This window comes from Sciurus vulgaris, assembly GCF_902686455.1.
Source record: "Sciurus vulgaris genome assembly, chromosome: 2".
NCBI classification, from domain to species: domain Eukaryota; kingdom Metazoa; phylum Chordata; class Mammalia; order Rodentia; family Sciuridae; genus Sciurus; species Sciurus vulgaris.
In genome coordinates this window covers 56,857,258-56,881,547 of record NC_136462.1, presented here as the reverse complement: position 1 = coordinate 56,881,547, position 24,290 = coordinate 56,857,258, and the positions used below count along the sequence as shown (strand labels likewise).

General features: G+C 34.7%; 2 protein-coding genes across 3 annotated transcripts in view; both read right to left on the bottom strand.

The window, feature by feature from the left end:
* The window catches only part of KLHL28 (kelch like family member 28), a 35,502-nt gene that overhangs the window by 6,521 nt on the left and 4,691 nt on the right, over positions 1-24,290 (bottom strand). For both annotated transcript variants that reach the window (XM_079126036.1, XM_079126035.1), the window contains exons 2-3: positions 9,204-10,102; positions 920-1,363 (exon numbers count right to left, since the gene is read on the bottom strand). In XM_079126036.1, the coding sequence (XP_078982162.1) occupies positions 920-1,363; positions 9,204-10,102 (1,343 nt within the window). The remainder of the gene's footprint in view (positions 1-919; positions 1,364-9,203; positions 10,103-24,290) is intronic.
* On the bottom strand, positions 17,207-19,234 carry LOC306649712 (nucleolar protein 58-like). The gene is given in 3 exon segments (XM_079120907.1): positions 17,207-17,820; positions 17,824-18,853; positions 18,918-19,234. Coding segments are annotated over 3 exon segments (1,575 nt in total). The 5' UTR covers positions 19,055-19,234; the 3' UTR covers positions 17,207-17,412.

Here is a 24,290-nt window from a genome sequence, read left to right as displayed (position 1 = left end):
AAAACAAACAAAAAAAAAAAAAAAAGGAAAGAAATTTTTGTCAGAACATTTTTCAAAGAATAGAAATGCATGTAGGGGCCCCAAATACTTTTTGTTCAACTAAAGAATCAAAAAAGGGAGAATAGTATAGATTAGTTAAGCCAAAATAATGCAGTTTAAACTAAGAAATACTATTTTGCCAGTCACTTTGCCAAGTCAGTTAAACACGATCATTAAATGTTAAAAAAAATCAATAAAAAACAGACCATTCCAATTATTAAAGATAAAAATCTTTAGAACATCAGTTTTCAACAAAGGTACAGGATTATGATTAATATTATATATAAGCAGTAACTTTTATTTTCTCATACATATTTCTTCTTTATTCAGAGAATTTACTACAGAACACAGAGATTTCTAAATCAGATTTTAGCACAACCCAGATACATGTGTCATGTAACATGAAAATATATGTCTCCTTATAGAATAAGAATCCACCAAGGAATATTTAAGTAAGACTTTAAATTTATGGTATATTATAATATCGTACTGGCATACAGGAATTATATTTCCACATCTTTATTCTATTAAGTAATGCAATAAAGATCTTACACACATTTTACACATGCACATACATACACCCACACAAAATCTAAATATTGCCTAAATCTTATTTTCACATTTCTGAGTTTTAAAATGTAGCCCATTTAAATAGAATGACTTGATGCAAAATTTAATACACGGGATTTGAATCTTACATTTGCATTAAATTCCCCTATAAACAATTATATTTCTCAAATGCCTATCAAGATTACTTAAAATTTTTTTTAAAAGGAAGTTCACTGATACACACAAATTATTTAAAACTCAGAAATCATTATTAATGATCCCTTTTAAAAATCTCCCAATACATATGCAATTTAATTATAGAGTTAAATACCTGTTCATGTGAGCAGGACCATACCCACCGATGGCATATATCATTCCATCCAACACGGCTGCAGCAAAACAACTTCTTGTCGTAGTCATTGGTGCCACAGGTTGCCATTTTCTTATTTTGGGAATGTATTTCTCTACAGATTGTAAATAAGATTGTCCATCATATCCACCTAAAGCATAAAGTTCTCCTGCAAGTACTACTACTCCAAGGGTACTTCGGCTCTCATTCATTCTCTCTAGAGAAGTCCAGGTATTTGTATCAGGATTCCAGCATTCTACTGAATTTTCATGTTTTCTGATAGTGACACCAGGACGCACATTAGTTTCAATACCACCTATAACATACACTTTTTGGTCTAAAACACATATTCCAAATTCATAGCGAGGAATGTTTAGGGGTGCCAAACCAATCCAAGAGTCATTTTGAGGAAAGTACATCTCCACACTAAAGAATAAGCAGAAAAAAAATAAATTTTAAAAACCAAAATTGCCTATAAATAAAAATATGTTCAATCTCATTAGTAACCAGGGACATGCAAATTAAAACCACAACAAACCAAGATACATCTTCCAGACTGGCAAATGTGAAGTAACATAAAAGCTCTTGGCAAGAATGTAGAGGAAGGAATGCATATTGTTAGTGAGAGTGTTAACAGGTACTAACTAATCTGGAAAACAATTCTACATTATCCAGTGAAGTTCAAGATACACATGTGCCTTCACTCATTGATTTCATTCCTATTTGTCTACTCTGTTGAACATCTACTGTAGTCAGTTTTGCACTAGGAAACATATACAGAAAATACAGAAATGTTCTTTGGAGCACAATGCAATAATCCATCAGAATAACAGATAAAGTGTGGTATATCTGTCCCATGACTAAGCTAGTCTACTCATAAATTTATGTACATAAGAGAAATACATTTATCTGTATATGTACAAGGATATTCACAGTATTATTTATAATCACCAAATACTGGAAGCGATCCAAATGTTCACCAACCATAAACAGCAATGAAAATGAATTGACTACAGCGACATGTACCTGGGGTGAATGTTACACATATTTTGCAGGAAAGATGCCAAACTCAAAAAGAACATATTTTGGGGGCTGGGGAGATAGCTCAGTCGGTAGAGTGCTTGCCTTGTAAGCACAAGGCCCTGGGTTCGATCCCCAGCACCCAAAAAAAAAAAAAAAAAGAATGTTAGAAAAAAGAATATATTTTGCATAATTTCATTTATATGGCATCAAAAACATGTAAAACTAATCTCTGGATTAGAAATGCAGATAGTGATTATCACTGAGGCACAACAGAGTTCACCGATGGCTTCTAGGTGCTATTACATTGTTTTCTGAACTGGTTTGTACTGTTCACTTTATGATAATTCACTGAGCTGTACAAGTAGGATTTATATACTTTTCTGTATATATGTAAGACTTTAGTATTTAAAATAAGAAATTTCATTATAAAAGAAAAAATTGTGTTATACTAATACCCCATGTCAATGAAAGTAAGTGAACTATTTCCTTATGCAATTGTACAAGTGAATTTCATAAATATACTATTCATTTAAAAAACATCTCCAAATATATATAGCACTTTCATTTATATAAAAATGTATAAAACCCAATAGGATATTGGGGTTCATCTGACAAGTGGCAAATTTATAATGAAAAGCAGAAGACTAATACATAGAAAATTTAGAATAATGTTTACTTCTTGGGAAGGGAGGGAGGTGGCAAAGAGACACATGGGGTCTTCAAAGGTATTTTTAATAGTCTATTAAGCTTGTTGATAGGTATCTGTCATAGACTTTTTTTGCTGATAATACAATATCACAGATTAGATAAGTTATGAAAAAAAAAGAAGATAATTTTGGCTAGTGCTTCTGGGCCAAGGTCAAGGGGCCTCATCTCTTGATGGCTTTTTTGTTGGCAGTCTGACCCATATGTGTGTGTGTGTGTGTGTGTGTGTGTGTCCCCACACTCTGGTCATTTCCCACTTCTTCACCAGTATTCCATCAGGTGACTCACCCTGAAAACCTTATCTAATCCTAAGCACGTCCACCAAAGGCTCTATCTCTAAAAATTATAGACAATTTAGTTCCCCCTTCTTATCATTTCACAATAGGGACTAATTTTTCAGACCATGAACTTTGGGAACACACTCAAATCATATCATATCAAGGTTAATGTCCTTCTCAAAAATGCAATATGCAATCATTCTATTCCCTCTAGTCCCTAAGTTTTAACTCATTCTAGCATTAATTCAAAAGTCCAAAATCTCATCTCCTTTCAGCTATGAGTCTATTAAAAAAAAAAAAAAAAAAAAAAAAAAAAAAAGGAACAGGATCCACTTCTAAGTTATAATGGTCGGACTAGAATAGGGTAAACATTCCTACTTCTTAAAGGGATAAACAGGTTAAGTAGAAAGGCATAATTGAGCCAAAGCAAGACCAAATCCAGCAGGAAAGACATTAAAACCCTAAAGCCCCAAGTCCAGAATCTTGTGCATACTGTAACACGGGGCCCATGGTTTAGGGCAGCCCTATCCCCATGGCTTTGCTGATTATAGGTTAGCCACACGTCCCCAAACTCAATAATGCAATAGTATGAGAATATATATTCTCTTTCCAGTATGATCAAAGTACTTTGATTCATTCAATAATTATTGAATGCCTAATTATAGTCCATTTTATTATACTGCTTGATTTTGTACCAGTGATATAACAGGAAATAATTTGAGTTTAACAAGACCAGTTTCATTGAGGAAATAGGGATAAACCTTAAGTGGAGAAATTCAAGAAAGAATATGAGGAAATAAAAACAGTGAGTGTAGACAATTTTTCCAATTACTATCTTTTAACTAGAAGAATAAAACAGACATGAGGAGGCAGTTACAAAGTGAAGCACAGCAAAATCATGGATGCCAGAAAAATTAATCTGGGAGTTTAAATCATAAAGTCTTTGTATGTTGATGGCAAAGATATGGTACACTGGAAGGTAAAAGATAGGTTAAATGGAAGAGCACAATATTTGCATAAGAAGAAGGAATGGGCCAGATATGGTGGTGCACACCTGTAATCCCAGCAGCTTGGGAGGTTAACCTGATGCAGGAAGACTGCAAGTTCAAAGCTAGCCTCAGCAACTTAGTGAAGCCCTATGCAATTCATTGAGACCATCTAAAAATTTAAAAAATAAAGACTAGGGATGTAGCTCAGTAGTTAAGTACCCCTGGGTTCAATCCCTGGTACCAAAAAGAAAAGAACGAAAGAAAAGGAATGGAATCTAGTGAATATGAGAAATAGAAGGGTTAGCCTTAGATAAAAATAACTTAGTGATGAGAAGAGAGATAGTTTTCTGATTGCTTCTATCTTCTCAATAGAAAAAGGAAAAAGGTAATTAGCTAAGAGCTGTAAGTATTTGGGATGTTTTTAAAGAGAAAACAGGTGATGTGAGACAGTCCTAGGAAGTAAAAAATAAGTTGAGGAAATTAAGAGTAGTTGCTAAGGAATGCCAAAGTCCCTAAGTGAGATCAGTTAAGATGGGCATGTGTATTTCTTTTTTTTTTTTTTTTTTTTTTTTAGTTGTAGATGGACATAATAATTTTATTAATTTATTTTTTCTATGTGGTGCTGAGGATCAAACCTAGTGCCCCACAGGCGCTAGGGAAGTGCTTCACCACTGAGCCACAATCCCAACCCCAGGCGTGTGTATTTCTCCAGCCACATTCCAATGCTTAAGTATAACTATGGCACAAGTGGACATGTGATTTTAACTAGATGAGAACACAAGGGTTAGGGAGCCATGGGTATATTCAAAAGCTATGATGACAATGATGTTTCTGGACCCTAAGCTGGGAAAGCATAAAGATGAGAACATGTATTGGGTGATGAGCAATCAATTCTATCAACTCAATATAGGGCCAATGGATCAAAAATACTTCAGGGGAAAAACAATAACTGAAGTGTGTCTCATTCCATTTCCTGTTGTAATAAGAGAATACCACCACACTACATAAAGTACAAATAATAGAAGTTTATTTGGCTCACAGTTCTGGAGGCTGGAAGTCCAAGATCGAGGGGCTGTACCTGAAGGCCTTCTTGCTGCATCACGGAAGGCATCACATGGTGAGAGAGCACACAAGGAGAGGAAGACAGGAGAGGGAGGGAAAGAGAGAGAGAAAAAGGAACCAAATTTCCCCCTCTTATATCTAACCCATTCCTGGCCTTATTCCATTCATGAGGGTGATGACCTAGTCACAACTTAAAGGTCCCACTTCTCAACATTGTTGCATTACGGATTAAGTTTTCGACATACAAATTTGGGGAAGGTAGGTTAAAACCATAACATTTCACTCTTGACTCCCAAAAGTCATGTCTTTCTCATGATGCAAAATACTTTCTTTCCATCTCAATAGTTCCAAGAGTCTTAACTCATTCCAGGATCAATTTAAAAAGTCTAAAATATAGAGTCATCTTTAATCCAGATATGGATAAATCTCAAGGTATGAATTCTTCCACCTGCTCATCTATGAAATCAAAACAAATTGCATTTTTCCAAAATACAATGGTGGCTCAGGTGTTCCCATTCCAAAAGAGACAAACACACAAGAAAGAAGTAACTGGTACCAAGTAACCCCAAATCCCAACAAATAAAACAACAGGAAGTCTTAAAACTGGAGAATAATCTCCCTGAGTTCATGGTCTGTACTCTGTGTACACTGTGGCAGGAATGGGGACCCCCAAGGCCTTAGAAGCCCAAACAAATGGCTTTGCTGCATTCAGTCCACCTAGTACTTCTCATGGTTGGAGGCTGGAGTTTTGTGCCTGTACCTTGCTCATGCTGGTGTTGCATGTTGGTAGTTCTACAGTCGTGGGGTCTTGGTAGTAGTCCTACTCTCATGCTTCCATTAGGGACTTCGCTAGTACTAACCCTCTAGGTGATCCAGTTAAAATAGCTCCACTAGGTATAATCCTGGTTGGGGGTTCTGCAGTAGCTTCACCTCCAACACTTTATTTCCACTCAGAATTGCCCTAATAGGAACTCTCTGCAAATGGATCCACTCCTGCCATAAGTCTCTGTCTGGAACCCCAAACAGTCCACGTTCTTTGAAATGAAAGTAAGAAGATCATGTCCCATAGCTCTTGCATTCTGAATTTGTGCAGAACTAACACTATGTGGACACTTCCAAGGTTTACCACTTGCACCAACCACGGCAGTGGGTTGAGATACCGCTGGCTCTGCTTGAGTCAAAACTGGGGCAGTCAGTGAGTGCTCTGCTGGAATGATGGGAGCACTTATCTGAGCTGGCTGTAGGACAGTGGGCTGTCCTCGCATATCCCACAAAATACTCTGGGCCTGTGATAGAAGAAGCCTCATATCTCTGAAATGACTTCCAGGTCTTTCTCCCCTTGTCTTGATGAATAGTATCTGGCTCCCTTCTAATGCTAATCTCTTTAGCTAGCAAGGCCATCACTAGGCCACAGCTTTGGTTTGCTCTTTTAAACATACCTTTTCAATTCTTGGTATACAATCAAGCCAATCATTTGTTTAAGAAATCTCATTCACCTTTTATTCCTCCCTTTCCTGACTATCCTCCTTTATCCATCCAAACTCTGTCCTGTCAATTTACTCTCTTAAAATAGTTTTTAAATTATCTTTACTACTTCTACCCTAATTTGGGACCTCAGAATCTCTTGATTGTGTTTCTACAATAGCCTCTGATCTAATCACTCTCGTGCTAATCCTGATCCCTCAATCTTTCTCTGCAATGTAGACAGAATGACTTAACTACTAAAAATCTTTTTATCACTGCATATAATAACTTCTTTGATTTGGTTCACATTGGCCACTGCTCGACTTGTCGATTAGAACTATATACTTTTCAACACCAAATAGTTTGTATTTCCTGCATAACTCATTCTATTTCATGCCATTGTCTTTACACATTTCTTTCCCCTTTCTTCACTTGGCTCTTACTGCAACACTCACCTTGGACATGAACTTCTCTATAAAATTTTTCCTAAATTCGTTTGATCATTCATTCATTCATTCATTTATTGGTGCTAGGGATTCAACCCAGGGGCACTGCCACATGCCCAAGCTCCCCCCCCCCTTTTTTTTTTTATTTTGAGAAAGCATCTCTTAATTTGCTTAGGGCCTCACTAAATTGCTAAGGTTGGCTTTGAATTTGTAATCCTCCTGCTTCAGCCTCCCAAGCAGCTGGGATTTACAGGCATGTGCCATCACGCCTGGCTCCTAAATTCCTCAGATGGGAGAAACACCTCTCCCTAATACTTCCACAGAATTATCTTTATCACTGCATTAACGTTATGTATTATAATTATCTATATAAATATTTTCTCCTTTACTAAATTATGAGCTTGTTTAAGGCCCATTATCTAGCAGTGTTTTCTGAAGAATTAAATTGAATGATCATCAGGCTGGTTCCAATTTTTCCAGTTATAAATTATGCTGCAATAAACAGCTTTGTGCAAATGATATTTTTAATTTTTAAATTTTATTATGATAGATAGGAAGACAAAAATATTATTGGGTCTAAAGATATGAACAGTTTTTATGACTCTTCAGTAACTTATGTTCATTATTTTCAGTATTTGAGAAACCAAGAGGCAAACACTCAATACTTTTTAAAATACACATTCATATTGGAATTCTTCCCATGATATTAGTCATTTATTTCATGCCAATAATTCATGCCTTTTAAGAACAAGAACTAAACAATTAATATGTGTAGCTATCCTAACTAATGCTTTACCTGTAGCCCAATCTAAACAATAGTAGTTGGGTTTTTTGTTTGTTTGTTTTTTGTGGTGCTTGGGATCAAACCCAGGGCCTTGTGAATGCAAGGCAAGCACTCTACCAAGTGAGCTATATCCCCAACCCCTAGTTGTTGTTTGTTTTGTTTTGTTTTGTTTTGTTTTTGGGTACTGAAGATTGAATCCAGGGGCACTCGACCACTCAGTCACATCCCCAGCCCTATTTTGTATTTCATTTAGAGACAGGGTCTCACTGAGTTCCTTAGGATCCAAGTTGCTGAGGCTGGCTTTGAACTCTTGATACTCCAGCCTCAGCTTCCCGAGCCACTGGGATTATAGGCATGTGCCACCATACCCGGCAACAATGCCAGTTTTAAGACTATGGTTAAAATGTACAGTGAGATTTTTTTAAAAAGATTCAGAATATGAGTTGCAACTGATAAAACATCAAGTTTCCTACCATTGGAGAAGGAAAAGGAATCTACCAAAATTTTGGAAATTGCCAAAAAGAAATGCACGGTATTAAAGAAAAATACCACACAAATTTTGCTTGGAAAAAAAAAAAAAGTCTGACTGAAGTAAATTCTACCCAAGGAAAAAGCAAAGATAACATCAAAGTCTAAAAGTTACTTGTATCAAGGGTTAGTAAACCTAAAGGTAAAGTTGGAAAGATGTGATAAACATCATACCACCATGAAGTCTGTAATATCTGCTATTTGACACTTTATAGAAAAAGTCTGGCAGCTCCTGCTCTAAGTCAATAGAAAAGAAAGCATTTACACTATTGTTTTGAAAAAATGCTTACAGTGAAAAACATAAATGGCACATAAAGTACCCCCCTCCTTTTTTTTTTTTTTTGATACTGGGGAGTGATAGAGATCATGGGTACTCTGACACTGAGCTACACCCACAGGTCTTTTCATTTTTATTTTATTTTTTGTTCTGAGACAGGATCTTGCTAAATTGCTACAGCTGGCCTAGAACTTTTGATTCTCCTGCCTTAGTTTCCTAAGTAGCTGGAATTAAAGGTGTGTGCCACCATGCCCAGTCTTTTTCACTCTTTGATGGTTCTTCTAAGGAACTATTTCATTCAAACCCATCCTGTCCCCAGTTTGCCTTCTGCACAGGTTCTTAGCTCTCTTCTTTAGTATATTCTGATACAGCTGACAATACTAAATCTCTCCCCCATGTTGGTCTGACCCAAATAAAGATGTAAATGGTTCCAGGGGGGAAAAAAAAAAAAAAAAGACATAAAATGGAAGAAAAGTTAGCAAGTAATCAAGATGGATAAAGGTGCACACTTGGGAGGGAGAGTTAATAATTGAGAGTATTGTAGAGAATGGATGACAATGTGATTAAAATGACCACATAAATATTCTGTGAGAAAAAAAAAAGCAGCAAACAAAAGTAAAACCAAATTATTTTTAAAATACAGAAAATTAGCACATTTTAAAAGCATAAAATCTATAAACATCACTGCTTTAACAAAGCCTTCTATTTACCTATCCAAACAGGCAAAGAGTCCAGATTTTCCTCCTACGGCACAAAGTACTTTGGGAGCACAGCGAGGTCGAGTCATCAAGACTGTCTGATGAGAGAGTCTATGTTCAGGCATAAAGTGGTACTTTAGAGCTTCATTCAAAAGATGTTTACAAGTGCGATCATCACGAATAAGATGATTTGCTTCATACAGCCTAGTGAGAAACTTAACACTCAGCAATGGTAATCGTACGCTGTTTAGTAGCTGTGCTAAGTATTTCTGGCGTTCTTGTACATCATACTTGATCCAAGACTCTAATGCATAAAAAACAGTCTCTTCAGTAGCTACATTCAAACAGTCATTGGAGACAATTTCATCCAAATCAGCATGTGTAAGCTCAAAAAACTCTTCTGTCTGGCACACAGCTTCAAAATTCTGGCATATGTATTTAGTGGCTGCCAAATAAAGGTCATGACAACCATATGTCTCTGCAAAACGAGATATTCCAATACAGTTCCCAGGATCAAGTTGGCTTTCAAGAAATGCACAACATTCTTTCAGGACAAGTTTTATCTGAAGTAGGTTTGCTGCTGGAAGGAGAGATTCAACTGTATCCTGAGAAATAAAAACAGTCCCTGTATAGGCATATTCCACAATGGCCTGGAGAGCAGTTTCATCAATGGACTGAAACTCAACTTCACTGTTCTCTTTTTCAGAAAGGTTTCCAGTGAACATAGCTTTGAAATATGGGCTGATGCTGGCAAGTACCACTTTGTGAGCATGAATTTTAACATCACCTACACGAAGAATGACGTCACAGAGTTCGTGATGCTGACGAAGAAGATTCAAGCCCTGAAGAAGTTGTTCAGAATGTAAGTGGGTTAAGTTAGCAAGCATGTAGGTCGGGGATGTGTGGTCCATCTACAGAAGAACAAAAAGCATGGACAGTTATTTCAAAATAATCATGCCAGTATGATTCTGTTTCAAATGGTACAATAGAAATCAGATTTGTTGTTCATTTGCCTATGTATTTTTTTTTGTTTTAAAATACTAAATATTAGAACAGAAGCTTTTAAGAGTTAGAAGGGATTTAGCAGTCATGCAATTCAACTCGTTTATTGCAGGTATTAGGAGATGGAGACCCAAAATGTTAGATAATATGTTCCAAACCATAAATGCATCTGGACAATGGACTTTTAAACCCAAACTCTGTCAAATCTTTTGCTGTTTCCCTTCAACAAATTCAAATATGAGCTACGAGGGAAACAAATTGCTAATGTAGGGGTGGGAAACCTTGCTTCAAGCAAAATTAGCTATTTGGCTATTTTCTCAATAACATTAATGACTTTAATTGGAATGAAATTAAAGATATTTCATGCTAATTCAAAAACTTTACAACAAACTTCAATACTTTAAGAAAGGTATCATATTGTCAATTAATTCAACAAAATTATTATGAACAGGACCCAAAGTTCTATATTGAGGGAAATTTAGATGAACCTTCTAATCAACACTATAGCCACTCAACTCTTAATTATAAATTCAGATTATGTACAATCTGTTTACAGTTTTGGAACACAACGGGTAAAAAAACAGGAGATCAGAAAAAGGAATGAAAAAGAAGAAAAAGTATAAAGACAATAAGTACTGTGTTAACCTAAAAAAAGCTCTCTAAAAGCCATTACATCCTAATCCCTAAAATCTATGAATGGTAAAAAAGGACTGTATAGATGCTAGTAAGGATTTTGAAACGGGGAGACTATCCCGAATTATCCCAGAGGGCCCTAAAAGCAAACAACATGTACTTTCATAAGAAGGCAGAGTGGGAGATTTGACACAGACAAGGAAAAAGTTTTATGACCATGGAGGCAGAGAATGGAATGCTGCAGAAACATATTCTGGCAGTCATCAGAATTCTGAAGACCTCTAACACTAACTTCAGACTTCTGGGATCCAGAACTATGAAAAAATAAATTTCTGTTGTTTAAGCAACTGAGTTTGTGGTAATTTGTTACAGTAATCATAAGAAATTAATACATAGATATTTCAGAATGGATTATAACAGCTGCTTAGGACAAAAGGAACATTAAAACATCTATATAACATGAGCTATTCCCTATTTCTTTCACTTACACCTCAAAACACAAGTTATGCCAAGAAAAGTAAAGTAGATTTGGTTCCAATTTTATTTGCTTACTATAATACTAGGAATTGAATCCAGGGGTGTGCTGCCACTGAGCTACCCTTTTTATTTTTTATTTTGAGACAATACTAAGTTAAGTCTCTCTAAGTTATGCAGGCTGGCCCTGAACTTGTGATCCTTTTACTTGAGCCAACCAAGTAGCTGGGATTACACGCGTGCATCACCATACCTGCCTTTTTTTCTATTTTAAAAGCATCACCAAATTAATCAATATTAACTATTCAATAATAATGCACTATTAAATCACACTATTTAATAATATAGATACTGGCAGGACTCACAAGGTATTAGTACAGCCCTTCATGGCTGTATGTTTTTAAGCAGAAAAATCCAAATATTGAAATTTTTATCTTGGTCAAGAACTTCATTATTTCAAATCTCCCAATGAATTTTAAATCAATTAATGAGGTATGTTAATATGGCCACTTTACAGATGATGGCATCCTCCCCATCTGATCTCTCCAAGTAACACTAAAACACGTCTACCAAAATAATTCTCAAAGCATTATTTCAATCATGCTATGAAAAAGTCTGAAGAAACTTCTTGGTAGTGACTTACTTTCAGAACAAAATACTGGTACTGTAAGGTATTACATTTAGATCTGGATATATTCTATTATTGACTACAGTGTTGACCTTTGAAAGCTTCCTTTAGCTTCAATATTATGGGAAAGTTAATATCTAGACTGAAAAGTGAAGAATGAACAATAGGAAAGACAAGAAATTAAATGGTGGGATAAAGAAAGCAATCCTACCTATTTATATGCAGTTAATTTTACCTTCTCTCTATTCTTCAATTTCTTCATCTCCAAAATGAGATCACAACAATAACCCAAGGTTTTTGAGGATCAAATCAAATAACGAAAACACAATAAAATGTGAGAGTTAAAAGTATACTATGAGTTAAAGGGCACTATAGTAAGGCAACTGGAGATAAAGGATAACAAATTTCCATCCTAACTGGGTCATGTATTATTACGTGGAATTGGCACATTTCTTAATCTATTAATTTTTTTCATTTATAAAATAATACCCCTAACCCATCTCAGAAGGTTACATGTAAGTGATCTAGTAAAACAAAGTTCCATACAATTTGAGATGCTAGGAAGAGAGCACTCAAGTCTTACTTTCTTCCCATGATCTCTTCTCTTACAAATTCCTATCTTTCCCATAATGCTCTTTCATTCTATAATGCTTATATAATTATTATAGATCTATATAAAACTTGCTATCTTCCAAATATTATCTTATCACATGCTAAATTTTGTCTATAACCTTTTCCCCCTTTCATCCTCCTTACCTTAAATCCAATTCTCAAAAGTATAGGCCAAAGTTAATTTTGCCTAAAAGTTTATCCCTGTACATGTACTTAATTATGTGTTGTTTTGTAAAGCATACTCCCTTTAACTCTCATTTGTCTGATTTAACAAGTAGAATAATATTTAGACTGAAAAGTGAAGAATGAACAACAGAAAGCTGAACTGATATGGAAAATAAGAGGGGTACAAAAAGAAAATCTAGCTACTTTGTGAGTTCATTGTTCTCTCTGATTAAACAATTATGTTCCAGAATATTTTAAAAACCTGTTAGAGGAATAGTGGCATACACCCGTATTATCAGCAACTAAGGAGACTGAGGCAGGAGGATCACAAGTTCAATGCCACATGGGAACCTTAACCAGAACCTGTCGATCAATCAATCATTCAATCCATCAATAAGACTGGGGATGTAGCTCAGTGGTAAAGTACCCTTCGGTTCAATTCCCAGCACTAGGTACTGGAGATTATTTTCAAAAATAGGATGGTAAATTCTATAATCTGGTAATATTGAAGTTAACTTCAGATAACATTCTAAAACTATTAAGAATGTGATCTGTGAATAGATCTCTAAGACCAGTATGGATGGGTTAATAATAATAAGACATGTCACAGGCTAACCTTGTTTCTTTTTTCAATGTGCTTGAACTTGTAGATCAGGAAAGTATCTTAAATGTTTTAACTAAATGTCAGTAAAGAATTTTTTTTTTTTTTTTTAAGTACTGTGGATTTAACCCAAAAGCAATTTACCATTGAGCTACATCTCCAGCCCTTTTCGTTTTTTATTTTGAGACAGGGTCTCATCAAGTTGCCTAGGTCCTCGCTAAGTTGCTGAAGCTGGTCTTGAACTTTGATCCTGTCTCAGTCTCCCAAGCCGCTGGGATTACAGGTACACACCACCAACCATGCTGGGCTAGTAAATAATTTTATAAGGACTTTCATGATTTTCTTGAGAATAAAACTAAAAAATATAAACATAGTTCACTTAGCTAAATTAGCAACTGGTTGAACAATCACACCAAGAGTATACTGCATAATGGAATAAAGACTAGAGGAATGTTTCTAGTGATATGCTGTAATAAATAAAACTTCAGAAGGAGATATTTTCACTTTGTTCTGCAAATGTCATGCTACATCTGGAGAACAGGTTTAAGCAATCATCTTTTAAAAGGGATTTGAATTCAATACCTAGAAAGAGAAGAAATTCAAATCATATCTTATGAGTAATGGAACTGAGGCTACTAAATCTGGAGAAAGAGAGATCTGAGGGTTAGCGTGTGAAAAATGAAGGGATGAAAATTACATCATCTTTATATAGGGTTAAATGAGTTTATACATACAGAGTGCTTAGAATACTACCTATCACTTAGTAAAACTTTGATAAATATTAGTTATCTTAGTACTAGTGATTTTTTTCAGGTTGTTTGCTTGAGTGGTATTCAGATTTCTATCTTGCATTATCTCTCACTTCTAAATTTCTGGGCTGCAGATAGAGTTCAGTAGTACAGTACTTGCTTAGCATGTGTAAGGCCGTAGGTTCAATCTCCAGCAATACAAAAGAGAAAGAAAAAAGAAATCCATTCTGTGCCACTGATGTAACACAAAGTATTATAGAATTGTTGGTTCTCAAATCAAGTTAATGAGCTGGCAATTTTAGTAGACAGTAATAGATCTTTAATAAACTAGTTTTAGTGTGTTCAATTTAAAACTGGTAAATTAATATTTACATATGATATGGAAGCATGACACAATATAGATTTTTAAATATACATAGACATATCTACACATACCACACATAAACACACACAGGTATATACATATCACACAGATCTATGCAGGGTAATATAATTTTAAGATACTGAGCTCTAGAATCAGCATGCCCAGGTTTCAGTATTGTCTGGACTGTTTTAATAGTTATGTGTTCTTAGGAAAGTTTCTCCCTCTCTCTCTCTCTCTTTTTTTTTTTTTTTTTTTTTTTTTTGCAGTACTGGGAACTGAACCCAGGGGTGCTCTACCACTGAGCTGCATCCCCAGCTCTTTATACTTATTTATTTTAAATTTTGAGAGAAGGCCTTGCTAAGTAGCCAAAGTTGGCCTCAAACTTGTGAACCTCCTGCCTCAGCTTCCTGAGTCACTGGGGTCATAGGCGTGTGCCACCACACCTGACTGGGAAAGCCGTCTTAAAGTCTCAGTTTTCCCAGCTGCAAAAAAACTTTTTTTTTTCCAGAAAGTAAACATGCTTTTTTATGTGCTAGACATAACTACTCTGTAATTTTCTGTAGTTATTAAAGACTTTATTATTATCTTTAAAGACAGTTTTTGTCAACTAAACCCATCTGACTCCCTTCCATGTAAAAAAAGGAAGGAAGTTGGCTTAATATAAAGTAAACAAATACAACCAAGGCAAGGCCAAAGCCTAATTCTACCAGTAAAGATACAATGAACCATTTTTAGATTTAGATAGTATATTACTTAGTGAAAAGAAGAGTAGCCAAACAATAAACTGCTGGATCCTTGTCCCACATACCAAAAAGGAAATGCCAAACAAAGGGGACTTTCTGTCTGACCACCCATAAATTGTTAAGGAGACCAATCTAGACTGTGGCTAAGCCATTTTATATTCTGCATCTCTATTCTAAGGGGTTGGGAGTAAAAGCCCCATCTTCACCACAACCAAGGATGTTCATAGAAATTATCTTCTGACAGACGAGAGAGAGAGAGAGAGAGAGAGAGAGAGAGAGAGAGAGAGAGAGAGAGAGAGAGAGAGAGAGAGAGAGAGAGAGAAATGAGACTTAGAAATTCACAGAACTTAAACTTTTTCAAATGCAGAGCTTTAATACACCTGTTCTCAAAATGTGGTTCTATCAAGAGTATCAGCATCATTTGGGGACCTGCTAGAAATGTAAATTCTTGAGCCTCACCACAGATTTAGAGAATCAGAACGTATATGGAGTTGGGGGGCATTGGACAAACTTAATTTCTCCATGTGATTCTTATACATGCTAATGTTTGAAACCAGATAAACTATTTTCAGCACAAATGTAATTGCTTAAATATTATTGTGAATTATAATCATAATACAACCAAAATTATTAATTAAAATTGCCCCTCTGAACACTGATTCCAGTACCTTATTCTAAATTTGATAGGTTCACCTCTATGAACCTAACATGGTTTACATTTTCTATCATCCTTTTCCTGCACTTCAATTTTGTTTTTACAGATATTCTATTGTATATATTCCTTAGCCACTGAAGATTGCTATGGATGTGATGATCCATGTTGGTTGTCTAGGAAGAGGCCTTACCAGGGACTGACCCTTCACATTTGACTAGTCTATGTTGGTCAAACGTCAGACAAAAACTAATTCTCTTACAATGGAGTATATTCATTTCTAATAATGGGCTCTTTTGCTTCCCCTTCATACCAGAATATCTTGTGTATGTGTATGGTTTCCAAGAAACTTGCTTAATCAGACTTTTGCAGGACTCTAGAAACCTGCATTTTCTAATAAGCCTTTGATTAAAAGTGTGATTTGGGGAAGCAGTTTTAACCTTCATTTTGTGTCAAATCACATAATACAATAAAACTAAGTCATTTAATTAAAAAAAACTGTGACTATATTTGGTTCTTGGCTACACACTCATTAATGACTAAAAGTAACTCAAAGAAGCAATAATTTCTCGTCATCAAAACAAAACCCATCTTTATCAAATAGCTTTACACTGATGGTTTCATTTATCTCAGTAACAACCATGTACAGAAGGAAGGGCAAGCAAGGAAGAACAGTGAGTGAAAGTATGAAGTTTAGAGCCATAGAGAACTGGGTTCAGATTTACATTTGAGTAATTAATAGCTGCATTAGTTTGGGCAGATTAATTATTCTATACTTGAACTTTCTTATTTATAAAATTTCTTGTGGATCAAACAGAATTAAATGTGAACATATGTAAGAAAAACAGATTAACAGAAATAGATAAATTAGATCCCTTCATATACTTACACCAGGATAAATTCCAAATGTATCAGAGGTATAAATGGAAAAAATGAAATTATCCAAGTAGTAGAATAAAATGAGAATTAATTCTTCCATACCTGGTATTAGGGAACAGTTTCTTCACCATGACACAAAACCCAGAAACAATAAATGAAAAGATAATTGATTAAATTAAACAACTCTGAATATAAATGAGACTGGGAAGAAATAATGTGATTTTGCTAGATTTTGTCAGACTTATCTTTTGAGTTCCTTTACTATTTTACATTCTCACAGTAATGAGTGAGAGTAACAGTTTATTAACCTAACTGTATATTGTATAAGAGAGACTGTTAACTCCATATAGTTTAAATTTATTTGATTATAAGTGAAGTTGAGCAAATTTTCATGTGGTTAAAAGTCATTTGCATTATTAATCATATGTTCATTTATTTAGTCATTTCTTTCCTATGAGGAAATCTTAGAAATATTTTATGTATTACTGATATATGTTTTTTTTAATACAAAGAAAATATTTTATTTGTATATCAAAGACTAACAAATGCTGACATAATAAGGTTAACAAGAGTTGACATAGACAGTTTGAAAAGCTATGGATGATTAATCACTGTTTCATTCAACCTTCTCTTCACTATTTTAGAAAGCATCTCTGGCATACTCCCAACTGAATCTTAAGCATGATGTTTCCAGGTGCCAAAATTGTGTTTCCTTTCCATTAGTCCTCACTGTCTTTCTTTTTCTTCTTCTTCTTTTTCTCTGGACTTGGAATTGCTGTGCTGGTGCATGGCTCTTCCTCAGAAAGTGGTTCTTCTTTAATGTGTTTCTTTTTATCCTTTTTCTTCTTCTTCTTCGTAGATGTCTCTTCTTCTACTAGTACTTCTTCTTCTTCCTCCTCTTCTTCAACTTTTACTTTAATCTTGGCTTTTTTTGCTTTCTTTTCAGTTACTTCCTCCTCTTTGTCTACCTGTTCTATTTTGCGTTTTTTAGAATAGGTTGGAAGTGTGGAATCACTAGAAGGATCATAAGTCTTCACTTCACTTTTGTGTTCATATTTTTCTGTTTTTGCTAATGCTTTTCCTGTTCCACTTATTTTTCTTATCCCTCTGTCCTCCAAGGTTCTTAATCAGGCCTCTAATTTGGCTCTATTCTCAACTCCCATTGCAGAACTGGAATCCTCACCAAAGGCATCATAGCGTATAGCCAAAACAGTTTTGGCTGCTAGCATTCGAGAAATCTTCCCTTTGTGTTTGGGACTTGTCTGACCCACAAGTGAACCATGATAAATAAGACCATACTTAGGGGTATCCCGTCTAGACTTGAGGGCTCTGAAAAGTGCTTTTTCTGCTCCAAGAATCTGAACTGTAGAAGCTGCATGCTTGGCCAAATTCAAAAGAGAACCTGCATGAGCAATAAGCCGTGCTCCAACTAATTCCCCAACCATGACTGTAACATTGGGTGCAATGGCCATCATTCGATTTTGTAGATATTCATACAGCTGAGTTCTATATTCCGAGATTTCAATCACCTGAGTACAAAGATACAGGATATTGCAAATATCTTCTTCAGAAACCTCTGTTCCCATAGATATCTCTGCAGCTGCTTTCACTTCGGCTTCAACTTCTTCTGGCAGCAGTTCAGACAGTGTGGCAGAGGCACAGTTCTTCCTATCACCAACTTTCTGTAAACACTTGCAGTATGTCAAATTATCTGAAATAATTTTTCCTAATTCAGGGAAATGCCAGCCATACCACTCTCTACATCGCATAATGTAGTTGTTTAGTTCTTTATCCAAGTCATCTAACAAGGAAATTGCCTGAACAATCATTGTATCCACCTTATCAGCACTAAACTTTAATCTGTATGGAGACAAGCTGTGTGCCAATCCAAGACACATGGCTGACATTTCATGTGGTTCTACCCCAGGGATTAATCCGTCCATTTGTGATCGGATTCCCCTCATAAGTTCATTAACAACAGGACTATGGATACAACTGAGATTCAGTTTTTCCTTTATGACTCCTCCTAGTTTAGCATCAGCCACAGCCAGAGGTTCATGCGCTTCTTTTACTATTTTCTTCAGAACTTTCTTCAACTGCTTATTGATTTTGCCCTCCATCAGAGCTGTGAATGCTTGGTCCCTTGTAGAACAGCTTTTACTGAATTGTGCTTCAGCATTATGCTGTTGGTTTCCACAGGGAGATCAATTTAACCACTTCTCACCTCTCATCACCAGCCATTTTATTTGCTTTCTCTGGAGTTTCAAATTCTTTCCACAAACTATCAACCTCTTGAAGTTTCTTCTCATTTAGAACCTTAAAGATGGCGTAGCCAACCGACGTTTCAAATAGCACCAACATAGTGAGGCCGGGTCAGGGCGCCATGCAGCCCACCAAGAGCTCTTGTACCGGTGCACAAAAAAAAAAAAAAAAAAACACCAACTTTACAGCCACAAAAGGACCGCTAGGCCGAAGCTTAGAGCACAAACGTCCACGTCTTCCCGTAAAGGACCAGACCACGCCACCTAAAACGTTCCACGTTGGACTCCTGATATATGTTTTATATACACTGTAAATATTGTTAGGCCCCATTTATATCCAGAATTTTTAATGTGATCAATTTTTTCTTTTCATTTATTATTTTCTGGGTTTTGTTTTCATATAATGAATAACTGCAATTAACACACATCAGATATATTAAATCCATAAAGTCAAAATAATTTTTTAAAACCCTTATCAGTCACCAAAGGAGGATGCTAATTAATCAACACTAACTGGCACTTAGAAATAAAAGGAAAGAATCAAGCATTTATCATGTCTTCCCTATGCTAACTGTATCACTAAGTTTCTCTTTATAAAAGTATTCCAGGGTTGGGGTAGTGGCTCAGTGGTAGAGCGCATGTGTGAGGCCCTGGGTTTGAGAAACAAAATTTATTTATTTACAAATAATAAAGGTCCATTTGCAACTAAAAAATACTTTAAAAAGGAAAAGAAAAAAGTATTCCAGTTACGAAATTAAGAAGGAATGATAGAATCTTACCATTTTGTACCCTTAGTGAATTAATAGAGGTCAGCATTGATTATGAGGGTTGCTAAAAATCACAAAAAGAGAGACAACCCAATATTAGGGCCTTCTGATAGAACATACCACCACCTATAAGTATTCTACTATTCCCCCCAACACACACACAAATAAAACAAATTCAACCACAGTCAAATCCTCTTTTATCTGACCACTAATTTATAAAAAAATACAGAGAATAGAAAAAAGCATGTTAAACCAGAAAGATACAATTAGCAAAAACATTCTGTGAAAAATTTTTTCAAGTAATCTGAATGCTTCAACAAATAAACTCCAAGAAAACATGCAAATGAGAATAAACTTAAAAGACGTATCAACAAGTACAACCTATAATCCATTCATGTACATGTGCACATACATTTAGAATACAAGTAGAAATTTATAAATTGACCAAATTACTGATTATAATCATTATTTATTTTGTTGTTGAAAACTGTAGTTATGCTTTTAAGACTTTTATCTTTTACAAATAATCCTGAAATATTTGCACATGAAATGATGTCAGAGATTTGCTTCAAAATAATATAGGATGAGGAAGTGGATGAAGATACAGATGATGTCATGAGTTGACAACTAATGAAACCAAATGACCGGTACATGGAAATTCATCATATTCTACTTTTACATGTTTTTGAAAATTTTGTATAGTTAAAAAAAATTAACACAAAAGGAGAATGTAAGGCACTAAACTCTGAATAAGATTTAGACATGAAGAACATGAAGTTCAAAGGGTTTAAATGACTTAATGTGATCATAGCTGGGTTTGATGAAGTATGCCTGTAGTCCCAGCACTGGAGAGGTTGCGGTGGGAGGATCCCTGGAACACAGGCATTGAAGACCAGTCTAGGCAAAATAATGAGACCCTGTCTCAAAAACCAAAAGTCCTGGGTTCTATTTCTAGTATTGCAAAAACAAACCAAGATCACAAGATTAGTAAAACACATTACTGTGACTAGAATGTTATCTTCATCTTAGAATAATGTTTCCTGCACATTAAGTTCAAGAAATTACAATGTTAAACAGTGTTCCACTGCTTAAAGTATTTACAGAAACAAATTATAATTGTTGGCACTTCTAACAAGACTAAATTATTCTATAAAAGAGTATCTGGAATACAACCTTGTCACACTGTCATAATGTACCAGGTACTATTCCAAATTTTCTACTTTTAACTCCCTTTGTCAATATGAGATGGGAACAGTTTTTACTATTCCTATTTTAAACCTACAGAATAAATACATAAAATGCACAGATCAGACAAAAAATACATAAGGGTTTTAAAATAAAGAGGAATGCATGGAATAACTATTTCTTTCTCCTATTTGTATAATAGCAAATTTGATAGAGCAGGTGCCCACACATATCTGTCATCTTCTTTTTGGTACCATAACATTTATATCTAAGATTCAGATACTTAAAGTACTCTAAATCTAAGTAACTAGATTAGTCAATATTGAACAAACAATATTTATTTGAAAAAATTTAAGAAGGAATAGTATTATACTTAATTATGTTCTTATATAAACATATACAATGTTAGATAAAATTAAAATAAAATCAAACTTTCTATCATCTATAATAATTTCACAATTTTAGGTTCTGAAACCAAGATTATAAAGCCAAGCTGTGAGTTTAGCATCCTCTACTTAAATGACATGTAAGCCACAAAGCAGTGGTGCTGAAATCATTTGGGAGGCAATTATCTGCTACCATATAAATATAGATCACAACTAGAGAAAAGAAATGAGGATTGCTTAAACAAAACCCAAACATGCTTTATGTAAAGAACGTGATTTATGAAGTTAGGAGAATATTTTATCACAACTGCTCTTTTCTTAAATATCTTTCCCATAGTTCAACTTCCCTCAGAGCAGATTCAACTAATGATATTATATAATTTTATAAGTGAACCTATGGAACAAATTGGCATATCTTTCCTTTTTCACTCTATTTTTTGTTTTGTTTTGGTACAGGGATTGAACCCAGGAGTACTCAATTTGAGCCATATCCCCAGTCCTTTTAATTTTAATTTTAATTTTGAGACAGGGTCTTGCTAAATTGCTGAGATTCACCTAAAACTTGCAATGCTCCTGCCTCAGGCTCTCCAGGATTACATGCATTCACCACCACACCCAGCTCCACAAGAATTATTTTTATTTATCTGGAGAAACAACTGTAAATTTAGAAGTCTGTCATAACAGGAATCCTTATATCATGGATGCAGAAATAACACAGAAGAAATCAAGTTCCCAAAGGCATTACTACATTCAGCAAAAGCTCCTAGTTACATAATTAACCCGTTCATTGAAAATGGTTGCAACAGATCTTAAATGATGTTAATTTATACAGATTAGGGCTTGAAATGCAATAAAAATTGAATTTTCACTCTAAGTTGTAGTTCTGACTCAAGACCGAAATGTACAAAGACTCTGGAACATAATACAAATTAGATAAAAATATATTGATGATTGAATCCTACAGGTATAAAGAGTCATAATTTCTTAATCTTATTAAAGCTTTGACTCAAGAACTAAACAAGATTGAGAATAGAAATCCAAAAACGATAGATTAAAATATATAACCAAATATTACAAAGTTCTAAGCAAATAATTAAATGTACTAATTTGAGTCTACTTTTTTACTCTGACCAATTACCAGGAGAAATATATTTCAAATGTGCCACAGTACAAATGTAGAATATACAACCTCCAAAAGTAGTTAAATCAGTTAATATTTGTTAAGTACCTACCAAAGTGCATGGCATGTAGCAAACACAATAAAATGGTATCATTATAATTATTTGTTAATATTCATCTTTTTTTAAATTTTAATTTATTTTTAGTGTAAACAAATGGGATACATGTTGTTTCTGTTTGTACATGGAGTAACAGCATACCATTTGCATAATCATACATTTACATAGGGTAATGATGTTTGATTCATTGTTATTTTTTCCTTCCCCCCCCACCCCTCCCACCCCTCTATACAGTCCCTCCTTCCTCCACTCTTGCCCCCCTCCTACCCCCCATTGTGTCATTGTATATATATATATATATATATAAATAAACACAATGGAATATTACTCAGCTATAAAGAATAATAAAATTATGGCATTTGCAGGCAAATGGATGAAACTGGAGAATATCATGCTAAGTGAGATAAGCCAATCTCAAATATCCAAAAGGCAAATGATCTCAGTGATAAGTGGATGATGACACATAATATTCATCTTTTATTTGCACACTTCTTAAACAATACAAATACATTTACAGAATTCACACTGATTTCCAATATTCCTAGATGTCTGTAAAATTTAAGAACACAGAAAATTATAATGATTCATCCAACAAATTATCTGACTGAAAATAATGTTTTTAGTGCAGTTGTTTACCCTGCTTAACTTCAGCTAAAGAAAAAAAAAGTATGTAGCACATATTCCTGTAATTTAATTATTTTGAAATTGAAAATTTTAATATTTAACTCAAATTTGCGATTTTCAAAGTATTTTTAACTACCTTTCAATTTTCCCAGGTATATTAATAAAACAACTAAAACATATTTCACTACTCTGAAGTTTGATAAAAATCTGTTCCCTTTCTATGCCTATATTTCAAAATAAAGGTTTTTATACTTCATACACATAAAACTTCTGAAATTCAAGAATAAGATTTTTTTTTAAGTTTAACATTGTTAGCAATCAGGGAAATGCAAATCAAAACAACACTGAGATTTCATCTCCAGTTGGAACGACAATGATCAAAAACACAAATAATAAATGCTATAGAGGACGTGGGATTGTACATTAGAACAACCACTGTGGAAATCAGTATGGAGATTTCCCAAAGGATGAGAAATGGAACAATCACAGTACCCAAGTGTACTACTCCTCAATATTTTTCCAAAGGAATTAAAGTCAGCATACTTGTAGCGATGCATGCATACGCATGATCATAGATGCTCAATTCTCAATAGTCAAGTTACAGAACCAGCCTACAATCCATCAACAAATGAATGAAAAGAAAATAGAGTGTATATACGTAATTGACCCATAAAGAACAATGAAATTATGTCATTTGTTGGAAAACGGATGAAACTGGAACATCATGATGAACCAGTATGCCAGACTCAAAAAGGGTCATATGTACACCACCAGTATAACTCCACCTCATGTCCAATCATAAGGATGGGATCTTAGTTGGATTAAGTTATACTCCATGTATGTATAATATGTCAAAATACATTCTATTGTTATGTGTGTCTAAGGAGAACAAATAAAAAAATGAAAAAGGGGTCATAATATATTCTCTCATATGCAGAAACCAGAAAGAAAAAAAATTCTTAAAGTGACCTCATAAAACCATAGGGGAGACCAGTAAGGTTGAGGAAGGGGGAGAGAGAAGGGGAAGGTACTGGGGAATGAAATTGATCAAGTAATGTCATGTGCATGTATGAACGTCACAATGAATCCCACTATTACGTATAATCGTAATACATCAAGAAAGTGGATTTTTAAAC